The sequence below is a fragment of the Lycorma delicatula genome, chromosome 13 (genome assembly GCF_047948215.1).
Source record: "Lycorma delicatula isolate Av1 chromosome 13, ASM4794821v1, whole genome shotgun sequence".
NCBI classification, from domain to species: Eukaryota; Metazoa; Arthropoda; class Insecta; order Hemiptera; family Fulgoridae; genus Lycorma; species Lycorma delicatula.
The window spans coordinates 24160817-24176252 of NC_134467.1; the positions used below are offsets into that span (position 1 = coordinate 24160817).

A 15436-nucleotide genomic window follows, 5' to 3' on the forward strand; every position below is an offset into this window, starting at 1 on the left:
TAGTTGATGACACAATGGAAAACCGATATTAGAGTGTTTCTAATACAGAATAACCCATCTATTTGTTTTTCATGCCTACATTGCAAGAAGTTATAGCACATTAAGGTACGGTCAACTACTTATTGGCCACTCTGTACATATATTATATAAAAAAAATTTTATGGACGTTGGAAAATGTGCAATTAAAACAATTTTTTGTTCTAAAAGAATGGATCATTGAGGCTGATATAAAATTGCTCTGGATATTAAATATTGTGTAGGTTGAATATTGTCTTGATATCTGCAGGGTAATTAAAGAAGTGTATATGAAAGTAGACTGATTAGGTAACATTCTTGACAAGTTTTTTGTCATTTTGACACATGTTTATTTCACATATCTGTCATGTTTTTTCAAAATTACGACTGTTTGAAACGCCACCATTATTTTACAAATACACTGTACTACTACAGTATTATTCAATAAAATTACATACCAACAAAATCAAAGTAAGTTTTTCTGATTTCATTGTTCACACCTTTATAGATTTTAAATTCTTAAAGTATAAAATTAAGCAATATGTTAACCAAAGAAACAAAAAATAAACAGTAAGTTTTAATAATCTATATCAGTCCATTAATAGTGTTATAAACTGAAATTAAAAGCTGAAGAAAAAAAGAAATAAACGATTAAAAATAAATTTAAAGTTCTTCATTTCTAATACATACTAGGTTTTAAACAGTTTTCTTTTATAAATTATCTAGAATGATATTTTTAATTAAAAAAATTAGATGAAAGAAGAAATCAGTTATAAAAATAATTGTAATTCAAGTGAAAGTCTAAATAATTAAAATGAAATTATGAGTATGGATTATAATAAAAATATATTTTTGTTTATTTAAAAATTATTTCTGACTGCCATATCTATTATAAATTTGTAAAATACGTCAACTTTATAGACGTTTAGCTAACCTCAATTCATAATAGTAACTTTCTGATTACATATTACTCAAGTTTTGAAAAACTGAGTAAAACCAACTTTATATAGCCGTTTTATAAAGCAATCACGAACTGTAATATTTCTGAACATAGCTATCAATTTTCTTTCTTAAATATCCAGGAAGTATTTTCTTGTTTTCATCTGAGAGACTGTCCAGGAGTTATTGTTTTAAAGGTTATGCAAATAATCAAATTAGTGTCTCAGTATTTAATCAAATTACTTCCTAGTTCCATTAAAATTGAAAATGAAATGTACATTTAGAAAATATAACAGAATTTATAGGTTAAAAAATTCAACATAGTATAAACAAAAAATATTATTTTTGAATAATTTTTAGACTGTAAATGGGTAAAAAATAAAATGTTATAATAATAATACACAAAGACACAGTACAAAACCAAGATCTATTTAAAAAACTTATAAAAAAAACGTTAAACTCCCTGAGAAAGCCAAAAGACCAGGCATTAAATAGATTGAAGAAAGAAAACGAGAAGAAAGTAGTAAAATGACAGAATACAGGAAGAACAAGAAAAATAATTCTGTTTGACTTTATGTGTGCATGGTCTCTAGACGTCTAATTGAAAAAAAAATAATAATAATACGTGGTCAGGATGGACCCAAACAGATTAAATAAAAAAATCTTTGATAAGGAAAATGAAAAGCAAATTAAATTACCTGAAACAGATGGAAAAGGCTTTCTAAAGGATAGGTTTGAAAGAAGAATACTGTTGGGATAGAGGTAACTTCCGAAGAATAATTTACTGTATAAAAGTTTTTATGGAAGAAAAAAGAAAGTTAGAAAGAAATGAATAGATGAGAAAAAATAAATCCTTGCTGAAAAAATGAGAAATGCATAGAACAAGAGAAAAGAAACTAGGAAGACATGATATTTATGTAGTTAAGTTAGCCATAATACCTCACTCCAATGACCATTTTTAAAATTACAGTTAATACTTATTTCATGAAACACTTTCTCTTTATACTGCATTAAAAATAAAATTAATATTTACAAAAAACAGTTAAGTTTGATAAATCAATTAGTGTTTAAATTAAAAAAAAAAAAACATGAATTTAACAATTACTAATATTTTTACCTGAAATTATATAAATCATATTACAAAATGATTAAATTGGTAGAGTGGTATGATTTTCAAGATGAAAATTAATTAGTCATCGTCAAAGAATTTATTATCGGCGTATGATGTAAATTATCCGAATATAGTACGAAACATTTAAAATTATCAAGCCAAGATACTATTACCCACAGTATAAAAAAAGCTAACGAATATTTGGTTATTTTATCTAGCCAAAACAGCCTGAAATCAAATAAAAGAAAGAAAAAAATTATATTTCATACATAACAAAAAATAATCATTGATCATTAACAAATCAAAATAATAGATTATAAATGCACATTAAAAACAACTTGTATAAAGAAAGTAATTTACCTGAATGTTTAAAGAGATGTCAAACAACTCAAAAAAGTATAAAAATAACATTGAATATCTGTGAACTGAATGATAGACATTTAAGAGTTTAAAAAGATGTACAATTCTTTATTTCACTAAGAAAGCATTATCTAACTTGAAAAATTAGCATTTGCTATACTGGTAAATCAATTGAGAATGTAACTTTTTATACAGGTTTAAATAGAATTTTAAGGATGATTTTAAAAATGTCATCCGATAGGATTGCAGAGGAATTTAATATTAAAAATTTAAAGATTCAATAGACAATTTAAATATCTTTTTTTTCATTCACCTCTATATCTCAATATCTGAATAAAATGTAAGATTTTTTGTTTGTTTCTAAACAAATCTTGCCATAATTATTTAGCTATATGTACAACAATTACTAACAGATTACACAGGATCTCTTTATTATTTTGCAATATCTCACAATTTAAGATCAACTGTTACCTAACTGTCTGTTATAACTATCCATTCATTTCTTGGGTCCACAGTTTTTAAAGGTTTCATTTGTTCTATTCTAATTTTAAGAAAAAAATTTATTTTACACATTCTACAATTCGACTAATATTTTATGGTAAATACAAGGGTTATTTTTTTTTTCAAGGTCCAATCGGTCACAAAATTAAAACCACAGTGAAAATAAAAAAAATGTTTATTTGTAACAAGTATTTACATAGTTATGCTATTTCTTACATAGTTGCCACTCCGATGTAGACATCTGTCATAGCGTGGTACCAACTTTCCAATACCCTCGTCATAGAACGGAGCCGCCTGTGTTTTCAGCCATGTTACTACGCTGGTCTGCAGCTCTTGGTGGAATTCATGGAACGTTGCACAACCATCACTGCAGCCTCATATTGCATGACTCTTCAACGTCTACGAAGGGCAATTCAGAATAAGCGGAGAGGAATGTTGTCATCAGGCATTGTCTTTCTCCATGACAATGCTTGGCCACACACTGCAGCTGTAACAAAGAAGTTCCTGCAGCGTTTTTGTTGGGAAGTGTTTGATCACCCACCATACAGCCCGGACTTGGCTCCATCCGATTTTCACCTCTTTGATCACATGAAACGCTGGCTAGAAGGACAACATTTTGGCACATACATCGAGCTGCAGACCAGCGTATAAACATGGCTGAAAACACAGGCTACTCCATTCTATGACGAGGGTATTGGAAAGTTGGTACCATGCTACGACAAATGTTTAAATCGGAGTGGCGACTATGTAGAGAAATAGCATAACTATGTAAGTATTTGTTACAAATAAAAAAAATTTTATTTTCACTGTGGTTTTAATTTCATGATCGATCGGACCTTGAAAAAATAATAACCTCATATATTATAAATAAAACATAAATATTAATTTAGTGAAAAAATAAATACTAACATCTTTAAATTACGTCTACAGCGAGGTAATGTTGACAATGGTTCTTTCATACAATACTGACGTGCACCTAAAAGTGTTGAAGTTAAATATTCATCGATATCATAATTACAATTTTCCAAATAGAATGTTTCACGATCTTTTTCATTCATTAAATATGTAAGGCTACGAGCACGATCTATTTTAAAATGCCAGTTACGTATTGTAAAATATTGTAATACTTCCATACCAACCCATATACGATTTTGAACGTGTACCATACTGGAAGAAAACAAAACAAACATAAATAAGTATAAAAAAAAAATTAAATTAATGAATGAACAAGTTTAAATGAAAAATAAAATCTAAAAAAAAGTCAGAAAACTAGTATATTAAGAAATAAAACCCAATGAATTGGATGCAATAATATCTATTCGTGGATCTGATGAAACAGAAATCATTCACAAAAAAATAGCTATTTCTTAAAATAAAAAGCATTTGATATATTTCATTAATAGAGAAAATAAGAAGTCAAATAGTTATCTGTTTCATTTTCTTATGATCGGAAATTTGATTTACTAGATTGAGTCAGTGTCCATCTAGTATTTCCTGCTTAGTGGCAATGAATTTAAGCTGCAACCTGAGGAAGTCTGTCTCAAACAGCTTTAACATGGCAAGAATAAAAGAAAATTAGCATTTTTGTAGGTATATTAAAATTGGTGAGGAAGTTAAAATACAGCAGAGACTATCCTATATAATGGGTACCTCCCCTCTCAGTGTTAAAAGTAAATAAAGAGAGTTTATAATGAATGACTAATGTCACAGCCAATGGTTGCTCATTATATTATTTGTAATGTACATTATATTAGATGATTCCCAACCGACCTTTCTACAATTAACATGTTGCTGCTGTTCTGAAAGTCATACGGTAATCAGTTCTTAAATAATAATTTCATTACCACTATCGGTATACTTCCTTTCAAGGTCACACAGGATACTCGCTTATTCTCATGTTACAGTTGCAAAACCATGTTATATTGAAGGGATGGATTTACATTGTATTGAGAAGTGATCGACAACATGTGTTTGAGTGCATGATTGACAAAACAAGGTGACAAACAATGCTGCAACTCATGAACACTTTAACAAATGCCTGCCTTGTAAAACAGTAATAACTACTTGTAAGAGTGTTTCTGGCAGTGTTAAATAACTACTTTGTTTCTGGCAGTGTTAAAAGCAAGTTGCATAGTAAATGAAAGATGATGCATGTAACAAATCTTGCTGTTGTTGATTCAAATGAACAATCTCTGATTAAAGCTATTAATAAATGAACGACTATACTTATGTATTCATGTGGTTAGCAATGTATAATTGTATTGAAAAAAACCTTGAATATGAAACCAATGTTTATGAATGAATTACTGGTTGGAGACATGGAACAACGTGTTGCAGCTTTTCTGCCGCATTTCCAAGTATGTCCTTAAGGCAAAAAAAATTAAAAAGACCAATTTTTTAAGATTTTTGTTTTTATCTATCTATATACTTCCCTGTTATAGCTGTAGTGGTATATATACTTTCACAGCTGTGAAAGTAAAAGAAAAGAAAAGACTTATAGTAGATCTGTTGATCTACCTAAATAACAAACTAACGAACTAAGAGTTCATAATCATGAGTTAAAACAAATTGTTCACAACTTACAATCGTTTTTGTCTTGCAAGTAAAAATATGAAGTCAATTATATAAGCCGGCACAATTTGTAGAAAGAATACAATTAGAAAATGTATAAGACGATTTGTTCTGATTGTTCCATTTGGATACCATAATATGTTTTCAAATGGATAAGTATATCCAATCTTACGACCTCTTTCTAAAACTTCACCCCATGTTACTGGTATAACGTCACCTATAGATAAATTGTAACACTGTGTTGGTTCTTCAGATGAAATGCTGTTATAAAAAAAACAGAAATAATAAATATTATTTAACATATAAAACAACATTTTGAAATATTAACAAGCAATAATAACAGTCACAGAAAAAATAATTCAATGTATCGTAGTTCCTAATATCTAAATTGTTTTGAATATGTTTTAAATTTTACTTCAGAATTCCTTAATTACATTCAGTTGTAATTCAATAACTAACTACATTAATTCATTTCCACACAAATATTCCTAAATTTAGATGCATGAAGTACTTAAAGCTTAAAACCATAAATGTTTTATTAACTCAATAGATGTAAACACTCAAATATTTATTTAGACTACTATTTTTATGAGGGATATTTCATGCTTGAAAAGTAATCTTTTGCATATTTGCTGCCATTAAGTATTGCTGAAGCTAGTTTGGAAAATATATTTGTCAAATAATGTTGCACCAGCCCAAGTGACTGAAAACATGTTAAAATGATATAGCTTGTTAGTTTATAAGGTTTGGCTAAAAAAAAAAAAACAAAAAAAAACGGATTCATGCTATAAAAACCTTTATATTTTATTCTCCACAATTTTAACATTATTTCTTTCAACATACTCCCCTCCACAATCCCTTCATCACTCCATGCTAATTTTCCATTGGTCAAAGCAGTGTTGGAAGTCATTTTCAGAAAGCATGTTCATTTTCTCCATCGTTTTGGTCTTTCACAGCTTCAACTGTCTAAAATCTAATTCCTTTCAGTGCTGATTTCACCTTGGGGAACAAAAAAAGGTCACACAGGGCAAGGTCTGGTGAATAGGGTAGATGTTCCAACATAGGAATCCCATGCTTAGTCAAAAATGTCTTGATAGACAATGCAGTATGGGTGGGTATTGTCCTGATGAAGAATCCATGACTTGTATTTCCACAATTCAGGGTGCTTTCTTCTTACTCATTCATGAAGAGAAGTTAGAACCTCAAGGTAGTATCCCTGATTCACAGTTTGATCTTCAGGTACCCAATTTATGTACACAACAGCATAATGTTGAAAAACATGGTTGTCCTGACATGGGTCATTTTCAATCACTTCTCGTTCCTTTTTGAACTGTTTAAACAACTCAAAAACCTGAGTGCATGATAAACATTCATCAGTGTATACTTTTTCTAACAAAGTATGAGGTTTTGTGGCAGATTTTTTGAATTTCACAAGAAATTTCACATTTGGCGCTGTTCTTTTAAAACACTTAATATTTTTCCGACAGGCTGCAAATTCCAACGAAGGGGTCTGCAGTCAACTCGGCGGCAGGGATGGAGAGAGGGGATCTCAAGTGACTTAGCCATATGCCTTTTGACCATCACGCACACATTGTTTGTCGTGATCTGTCTTGCTTTCTTTTAGCCACACCTCATGTATCCAATAAGACAGGTATTCCATAATTGATTTTTTAAGGTCAATAATATACAACTCATCATATTTTCTTTCTGCTAAATTTTTATCTTAGATACTAGCTAGGCAGGCCTCACTTTTCTCATCCTTCCTGGCTAGTGTTCATTATCCTCATGTTTGTGAGAATAATACTGGTAAGTAACAATTAAAGCTTATTTACATTACAAAAACTATCAGTGTATTATAATTTCTTCAGAGCAACAGTTTGGTCAGCACATGGCTTGAAACTTTGTGTGATCTATAAATATACAGCTTTCAGAATCGGCTTCCATCTTAAAAATAAATAAATGTGCGTCGCACATTTAGTAAAAGTGGCAGTGGCTGTATTGGCTGAACTGCTGCGCCGTACACCATCACGCATTTAATGTCTAGATAAAATAGACTTTTTTTGCAGAAAAATTAATTTCAAATATTACACAAGTGGTCTCTGAATTCGATTTGACCAATGGACTGAGTATAGTCATGTTGAATATCAGGAAGGAACATAATTCGGTTGTTACCGCAAGCCATTAAAACAACCACCATCCTGAAATGGAGACAACAATAGTCTTATGTTCTTTCCAGGTATAAAAACTATGTTAAAACAAAATGTCAGCTCAATTGGATAAGTAGTTTTTACATGAAAAAGTGTCACAGACACTACTAATTTTTTTATATATGTAGTAGATAATAAATATATAACAGATTTTTTATTTAGTAGCTTTTTATAACAACTCAGTAATTAGTTATTCAAAATTAAAATTATTACCTTATAAAACTTGTTATAAAATCTTAACATCTTTGGTTTTTGGGTGATAAATTCATCACATATACTCAGAGTGAAGACAGGAAATACAAAATAAACATTTTTTATGTAAAAAAAAAATAGTTATGCTTAACTGGGATTCAAACCCAAAACCTTCTGGATGAAAATCTGAGATGATATCACCGCAATGTTATAATCATAGAATGATCAGTTAATAAAAAATTACATTTTTTTTTTTTTTTTTGTCTTCAGTCATTTGACTGGTTTGATGCAGCTCTCCAAGATTCCCTATCTAGTGCTAATCGTTTCATTTCGATATACCCCCTACATCCTAAATCCCTAACAATTTATTTTACATATTCCAAACATCGCTTGAATACACAATTTTTTCCTTCTACCTGTCCCTCCAATATTAAAACAACTATTCCAGGATGCCTTAATATGTGATGTATGTCTCTTCTTTTAACTATATTTTTCTAAATGCTTCTTTCTTCATCTATTTGTCCCAATACCTCTTCATTTGTCACTTTATCCACCCATCTGATTTTTAACATTCTCCTAGCACCACATTTCAAAAGCCTCTATCTTTTCTTCTCAGATACTCCGATCGTCCAAGTTTCACTTCCATATAAAGCGATACTCCGAACATATACTTTCAAAAATCTTTTCCTGACATTTAAATTAATTTTTGATGTAAACAAATTATATTTCTGACTGAAGGCTCGTTTCGCCTGTGCTATTCGGCATTTTACATCACTCCTGCTTCGTCCATCTTTAGTAATTCTACTTCCCAAATAACAAAATTCTTCTACCTCCATAATCTTTTCTCCTCCTATTTTCACATTCAGTGGTCCATCTTTGTTATTTCTCCTACATTTCATTATTTTCGTTTTGTTCTTGTTTATTTTCATGCGATAGTTCTTGCGTAGGACTTCATCCATGCCGTTCATTGTTTCTTCTAAATCCCTTTTACTCTTGGCTAGAATTACTATATCATCAGCAAATCGTAGCATCTTTATCTTTTCACCTTGTACTGTTACTCCGAATCTAAATTGTTCTTTAACATCATTAATTGCTAGTTCCATGTAAAGATTAAAAAGTAACGGAGATAGGGAACATCCTTGTCGGACTCCCTTTCTTATTACGGCTTCTTTCTTATGTTCTTCAATTGTTACTGTTGCCGTTTGGTTCCTGTACATGTTAGCAATTGTTCTTCTATCTCTGTATTTGAACCCTAATTTTTTTAAAATGCCGAACATTTTATTCCAGTCTACGTTATCGAATGCCTTTTCTAGGTCTATATACGCCAAGTATGTTGGTTTGTTTTTCTTTAATCTTCCTTCTACTATTAATCTGAGGCCTAAAATTGCTTCCCTTGTCCCTATACTTTTCCTGAAACCAAATTACATTCTAAAATACCAATTTTTATGGCTAAAACTTGTGAATGGTAAAACAAAAAATAATGTAAAAACTAATAAATTAACTTTTGCACAATATAAAGCTGCAGAAACATGCAGCTATTTTGAGTGAAGCATCTATAATTACTTTTAACAAATTGGGGTACATGCTAGTTTTATCATGGAAAGAACGGAGATAAATTTTTTTTTTTGTTTATTCTGTGTAAAAAACACTTCAGTATTATCATTGCCTGGGATAAAATAAAGTTTTGGAAAAAAACTGGTGTTTTTCACCAGTTTTCCAAAACTGGGAAGGTGAAGTTTTGGAAAAAAAACACAAAAGTATTGACAATACAGAAATGAAAATATTTCAATGTTATATAATCATTGGAAACAAAAGGCAGAACAACAATAAAAGTGGGTAGACACAGATGCAAAGATAAGACCGAAAAAAGTAATTTTTTATCATTTATTTTCCCGAAAAAAAATTAAGAAAAATTGTATAACTTTCTTTGAATGTCAAACTTAACTAATTTTCATCAATTATAAACGATTATTAAAAATAACTTCATTAATTAATTGTACTATGTCAATTTTCTCCATTCTTCAATATTTTAATTACTGTAATTTAATTAAAAAAAACAAAAATAGATTCAAATTCAATTAAAAGAAATATTAAAAGATAATAAAAGCTATATTGTAAAGAAATAATTAAAACAGCCTAAAAACTGTTTTATCTGAAGGGACAAACCTGCAACAAAGAAATCATGAATTCCTTGATGTACTGGTAACTGATATAGGCAGTCATCTTCTCCACATACTGAATTATTTAGAAAACCACTACTAGGCAGTGTTCATTGCTATATTTATCTGAGTAAATATGTCAACCATCTCGATATACTTCAAAAAAATTGTATAATGTATTGTTTTGATTATCAATACAATAAACGCTTTGATTAAAACAGCTGTGTATGTCAATGACCTACAATTCATACAATTTGATAAACTTACAATCATAAGCATAATATTCGAATAAACATACATACTGAACTCAGTAAACAGCTAGCTATAATAAAATAACAGAAATGAATGTTTCTGAATAAATACAATTGAAAAAAGAAATAAATATAACCGCATACAATCTTTTTTTTTTTGTTTACCACCATTAGGTATTGCTTCAGAGGATGAAATGATGAATGATTTGTAGCGTGTGTGAAAATGCCATGCCTGACTAGGATTCAAACCCGGGACCTCTGGATGAAAGGCCGAGACGCTACCACTTGTGCCATGGAGCCCAGCGGTGGTTAGACTCGTCATTGCAAAATCAGATGATTTTTAAAGTCAAGAGTTCTAAGGTCTGAGTCCTTGTAGAGGCAATTGCTTTTATTGGATTTGAATGCTAGACTGTGGATATCAGTGTTCTTTAATGGTTGGATTTCAATTAACCATACACCTCAGAAGTTTAACGAGACCCTTGTAGGTACAGTAAAAAAAAAAAAATCCATGGTGAAGTGGTAGGGTCTCAGCCTTTCATCCAGAGTTTCTGGATTTGAATCGCAGTCCGCACGATATTTTTCATACTCTACAAATTTCCATTCTCATAAAAAAAAATTACCAAACCAGTCAATACTCATCATCTAAAAAAAAAAAAAATGTAATAAAAACTTACGGAGTTATTCCACGTAAACATGAAGCAGCAATAATAGCATTAATAGCAATATCTACTGGTATAACTTCAGCTCTATTTTCACCGTGGCATAACATAGATCTAATTACTCCTTTAGCACCAGCAACTATTACACCGACTGGTCCATTAAGGCTATCAACCCATCCTGGTACTGGTTCTCTAAAAGCTGGACAAACTAAAAAAAACAAGAAAAAAGTTAAAATAATTTTTAATATGTAAATGAAATAATCTCATAAAGAAGATAAGTAGAGTTTTTAATTGTGTCTAATTGTTAATTTGTTAATCTAACAAACTAATCTCATCATCATAATGTAGAGATTACAGTATGTTGTCTAATATCAAAAATGTATTGAAATGAATGGCAAATATATAGAAAAATGGTATATATAAATATATGTCTATTTTTTGTAACAATGTGTTTATATTTTTTTTTATCACCTCATACCAGGTGTGTAAATATGAAACTGGATCTTTGTACAGAAAATACACATTTGTTGTATAAAAATGATAAAAAATATTTTATTTGAAATATTGTCCATCGTTAGCTATACATTTTTCCCATCTCTCTGACAGTTAGATCATAATATATATCACACCCTTTTGATCCCACCAAACACACATCATTGTATTCTTTCCAAAGCGATTTGGCCTTGAAATCAATGTTGATGTTTCGTCTGGAGTTACCCATGATCTTTTACGCTTAGGATTCTCGAAATATATCCACTTTTCATCACCTTCACAATTTAATGGAGAAATGAGATTTCTTTTGTACTCAGCAAGCAGCATTTCACAAGTGGTATTTTGGTTTTCTTGCCGTCTTTCATTCAGTTCATGTGGAACCTATTTACCCATCTTCTGGATCTTTCCCATGGCTTTCAAATGTATGGAGATTGCTTCTCATGTTACATTTAATTGATCTGTGAGTTGTTGTTGTGTTTGAGCATCATCCTCATCCAACAATGCTTGCAATTCGCTGTTTTCAAACTTTTCGGTGGTCTTCCACGTTCTTCGTTTCTCACGTTAAAATTGCTGCAAATCATAGTTTGTAGATACAAAATTCGACATGATCAACGCTAATTAAAATTACGCTGTTGTATGAAACTTGTATTGTTGTGAGTTGTAAATCTTTGTCAACTGTCAAAAAAAGAAAATGGCGCCAATGAAGCAGTTTGACAGTAACTACATTGACAGCTTGGGCCATCTATGGGCAAATTCCGGTTTTATATTTACAACCCGGTATTTACAAACCTGATGGGATTGAAGTAATACCTATTACACATAATTAACAATAAAGTCTACTTTTTAGTGCAGTCTTATATATTGTTATTCAACAAGTGTTATAACACACTATTCATAGCAAAAAAATACATCCTACCTTCAGTGAAAGTGAAAATATTTATTTTTATCAGTAATTTCTATAATTCTTACAGATTTTCTATGAGTAAATTGATAACTCTCAATAATAATGCAGAAAATAAAAACTTTTATTAAGTTATAAAACTAAATTTTTTTCAGTCAAGAGGTTTGCAAGAAATAATAATTCTGCAAAGACATGAGAAATATTATAGTTTCATTTTGAATCTGTAATTTTATTAAAATAATTAATTTAATTCATTAATACTAACCAATAGATGGTCTAATAACAGCAGATGGTATTCTATCAGAATATTCGTTTACCAGACTTTCAGCTAATCGTTTCGAATATGTATAACAATTTGGATGTGGACCAAGCAATCTGAAAAGAAATTCATAAAAGTTACTGATAATTGAATATTAAGCTTTTTTTATCCATTTTTAATCATCTTAATTTTAGGTAGATAACAAAGGAAATAGTTCAATCACTATTTTGTCTTGATTTACAGGTTTCGGGGAATTCTGTAGAGTATGTTTTTTTTAATAACATTAGGTATAACAGTGGTAGAGAATCAGATCAAGAACTAATATTTGAGGTTTCTATCGGATGGTTAAGCAACATCTAATCCTTATGTTATCAGGAACAGGAAATGGAATCCTTGAACAACCTACAAAGGGGAAGGATTCCCATCCAATTTATTCAGAAAGAAAGGGGTCTCATTGATACTAAACGAATAATAATGCTTTACATTCATAATGCTTCTTTCATACAAGGGATTACTTAAACATCTCACTCAGATTCAGAAAGATTAATGTACTTTTAATGAAAAGAACTGAATTAACACAACAATGAAACATAATTTTTGTATAAATCTGATAATAAATAAACAACTAATTTTCATTAAAAACCAAAAATTTTAAAAGCATAAGGATAGGTTCAGATTTCCTGAGGAACATTCAAGCAGGGAAGTTCTTCCAATTAATTATTTTTTTTACAGTATGTAAGAGCTATAGAATGTATGTAGAATTCTTGTAAGCAAACATGATCAAGTCAGTTATTTTCCCAGCAAAACAAAGCTTTATTTTAACAAACTCTGTCTACTTGTGACACAGTTACAATCAAATTCATTTCTAATTTTTATAAAATCCTGCAGTAAGCTTCCTTTTGATTAGGTATGTGTAGCAATTTTTTATAATATTATATGGTTTCAACCCTTCTAAACTGAGGAAACGAATCACTGCTCGCATTTCTTCTTTGGTGACAAATCAGACAAAGGAGCATGTATTTTAAACACAATCACAAATAGGTAGCAATGGAAAAATACTTTTAATGAACAGCTGATAGATGCTATAAGGTATAGCAGAACAATCATTACTGTCTTATATGTGATTAGGAGGGAAATCAAAATTTCCCTTTACTTTTTGATTTTCCCTCATATATACAGAATGTCCCATGAAGAAATGGAGTTACTATCAGGACATGTTCTACTGGTGAAAATAATAAAAAAAAGTTTATATAAACAGGTCTGAAAATGTTCTGTTTTTGACGTACGGCTAGTGAAAATTTTCACCCGGATTTCAGCACTTCTCTTAAAAAGAAGCCACACTGTAATTTTTTGAATCTAAATTAATGGTTTCTTATGTAATTTGAGCTGCGAAATAGGATAAAACAGCTCCCAGAAGTGTAACTTCAGTAGTTTTTAAGATATCCGAAGTAAAACACAAAATTGTAACTGGAAAAACAAGTTTTTTTTAGGCTTATAGTATAATAGATTTGTTAAATGACTATAAATACAGAAGATTTATTAACAAAAATTGCACAGAATTTGGTTCTGAGAAAATTAATGTAAATAAAATGGTAATTTTATTTCTCAAAAAAAAATAATACAGTAGTTTTTATTTCCCAAAATAAAAATTAAATAAAAAGATATCTAAAACCTTCAATAAAGTAAAACTTTAAACCTTCGAACATTTCAGTTTCAAAACCATCTCTGTATGATTAACATTACTGGAGCTAAAAATTCTTCAAATCCTGATATTATTAATTTTTTAATAACTCATATGATAAATCAAACAAACCTCGGTGTTATCATTTCAAGAGTAGTAGGATCCATCCATTGAACCGCTCTTATAATATCATGTGGATTTGCAGGAGAAGGATAAACAGCTTCTTCAAGTATTTCATATTCACAATGACAAAATGCCGTTGAAAGATGAATGAATGCCTAAAAAACACAGTTAACGAATCGTTAATTTAATAATTTTTTTAAAATTTACATAATTCTATAATTTTAAGATCAATAAATAAAAATTATATACTTTTAAATCAAGCATTTCCGTGCATAGTTCTAATATCCTTTGTGTGCCGATCGTATTATGTTCAATAGCTGGTTTTAAACCGGCTTCCAGTCTTAACAAAGCAGCAGCATTAAATACAACACTAACTTCTTTTATAAGTGTTTCTTTCTGTTCTGAATTTAAACCAAGACATTTTGCGGTTACATCGCCCTCAACTGCAACCAGTTTCTTAAGTAAGTGTGGCTGTTCTTTTCGAAGCTTTTCAAATACCTTTAAACAAAAAAAAACAAAAAACAATCATTATATTCAATCATTCTCTCTAATGATAGATGAAAAATATATATAAAGCCTAGAAAATTTTGGTGAAGTGTATTACAATATTATGAAATATGTGTGTAAATGAATTTGAGAAAACTGAGATCTGCGATGAGATTTTTTTAATATAAACCTAAAAATATAATCTTTTTATTTTTACATTTATTCTAGAAGAATCTTTTAGAGCTTTATTTAAAAACAACTGAAAAAAATAAAAACATATGTTTAAAGCTTCAATTCCAAAGGCCTTACTATGATTAATTTTAATACAAAAAACTCTTTGGGCCTGACTTACAGAACAAAGTTTTTCGAAGGAAGTTTTAATATTAGAAATAGACACTCAGAGTCCATTTTCTACAGTGGCTACATTGATCAGATGTGACCAATTGTGAGGCCATTCTCAAATTCAAAAAATAAGAGCCTATTATTCCATACGATGACATACCACACTGCAAACGCTGTTGTGTAGCAA

The 15436-nt window shown here is 29.9% G+C and overlaps 1 protein-coding gene across 1 annotated transcript in view; it reads right to left on the reverse strand.

Annotated features, from left to right (window-relative positions):
- Positions 1-2095: 2095 nt before the first annotated feature.
- Positions 2096-15436, reverse strand: part of LOC142333793 (putative fatty acyl-CoA reductase CG5065) — a 106625-nt gene continuing 93284 nt past the window's right edge. Inside the window, exons 3-9 of the mRNA XM_075381315.1 lie at positions 14671-14919; positions 14431-14576; positions 12624-12733; positions 10981-11173; positions 5510-5758; positions 3836-4093; positions 2096-2293 (exon numbers count right to left, since the gene is read on the reverse strand). Coding sequence (XP_075237430.1) covers positions 2140-2293; positions 3836-4093; positions 5510-5758; positions 10981-11173; positions 12624-12733; positions 14431-14576; positions 14671-14919 — 1359 coding nt within the window. The 3' untranslated portion in view covers positions 2096-2139. The remainder of the gene's footprint in view (positions 2294-3835; positions 4094-5509; positions 5759-10980; positions 11174-12623; positions 12734-14430; positions 14577-14670; positions 14920-15436) is intronic.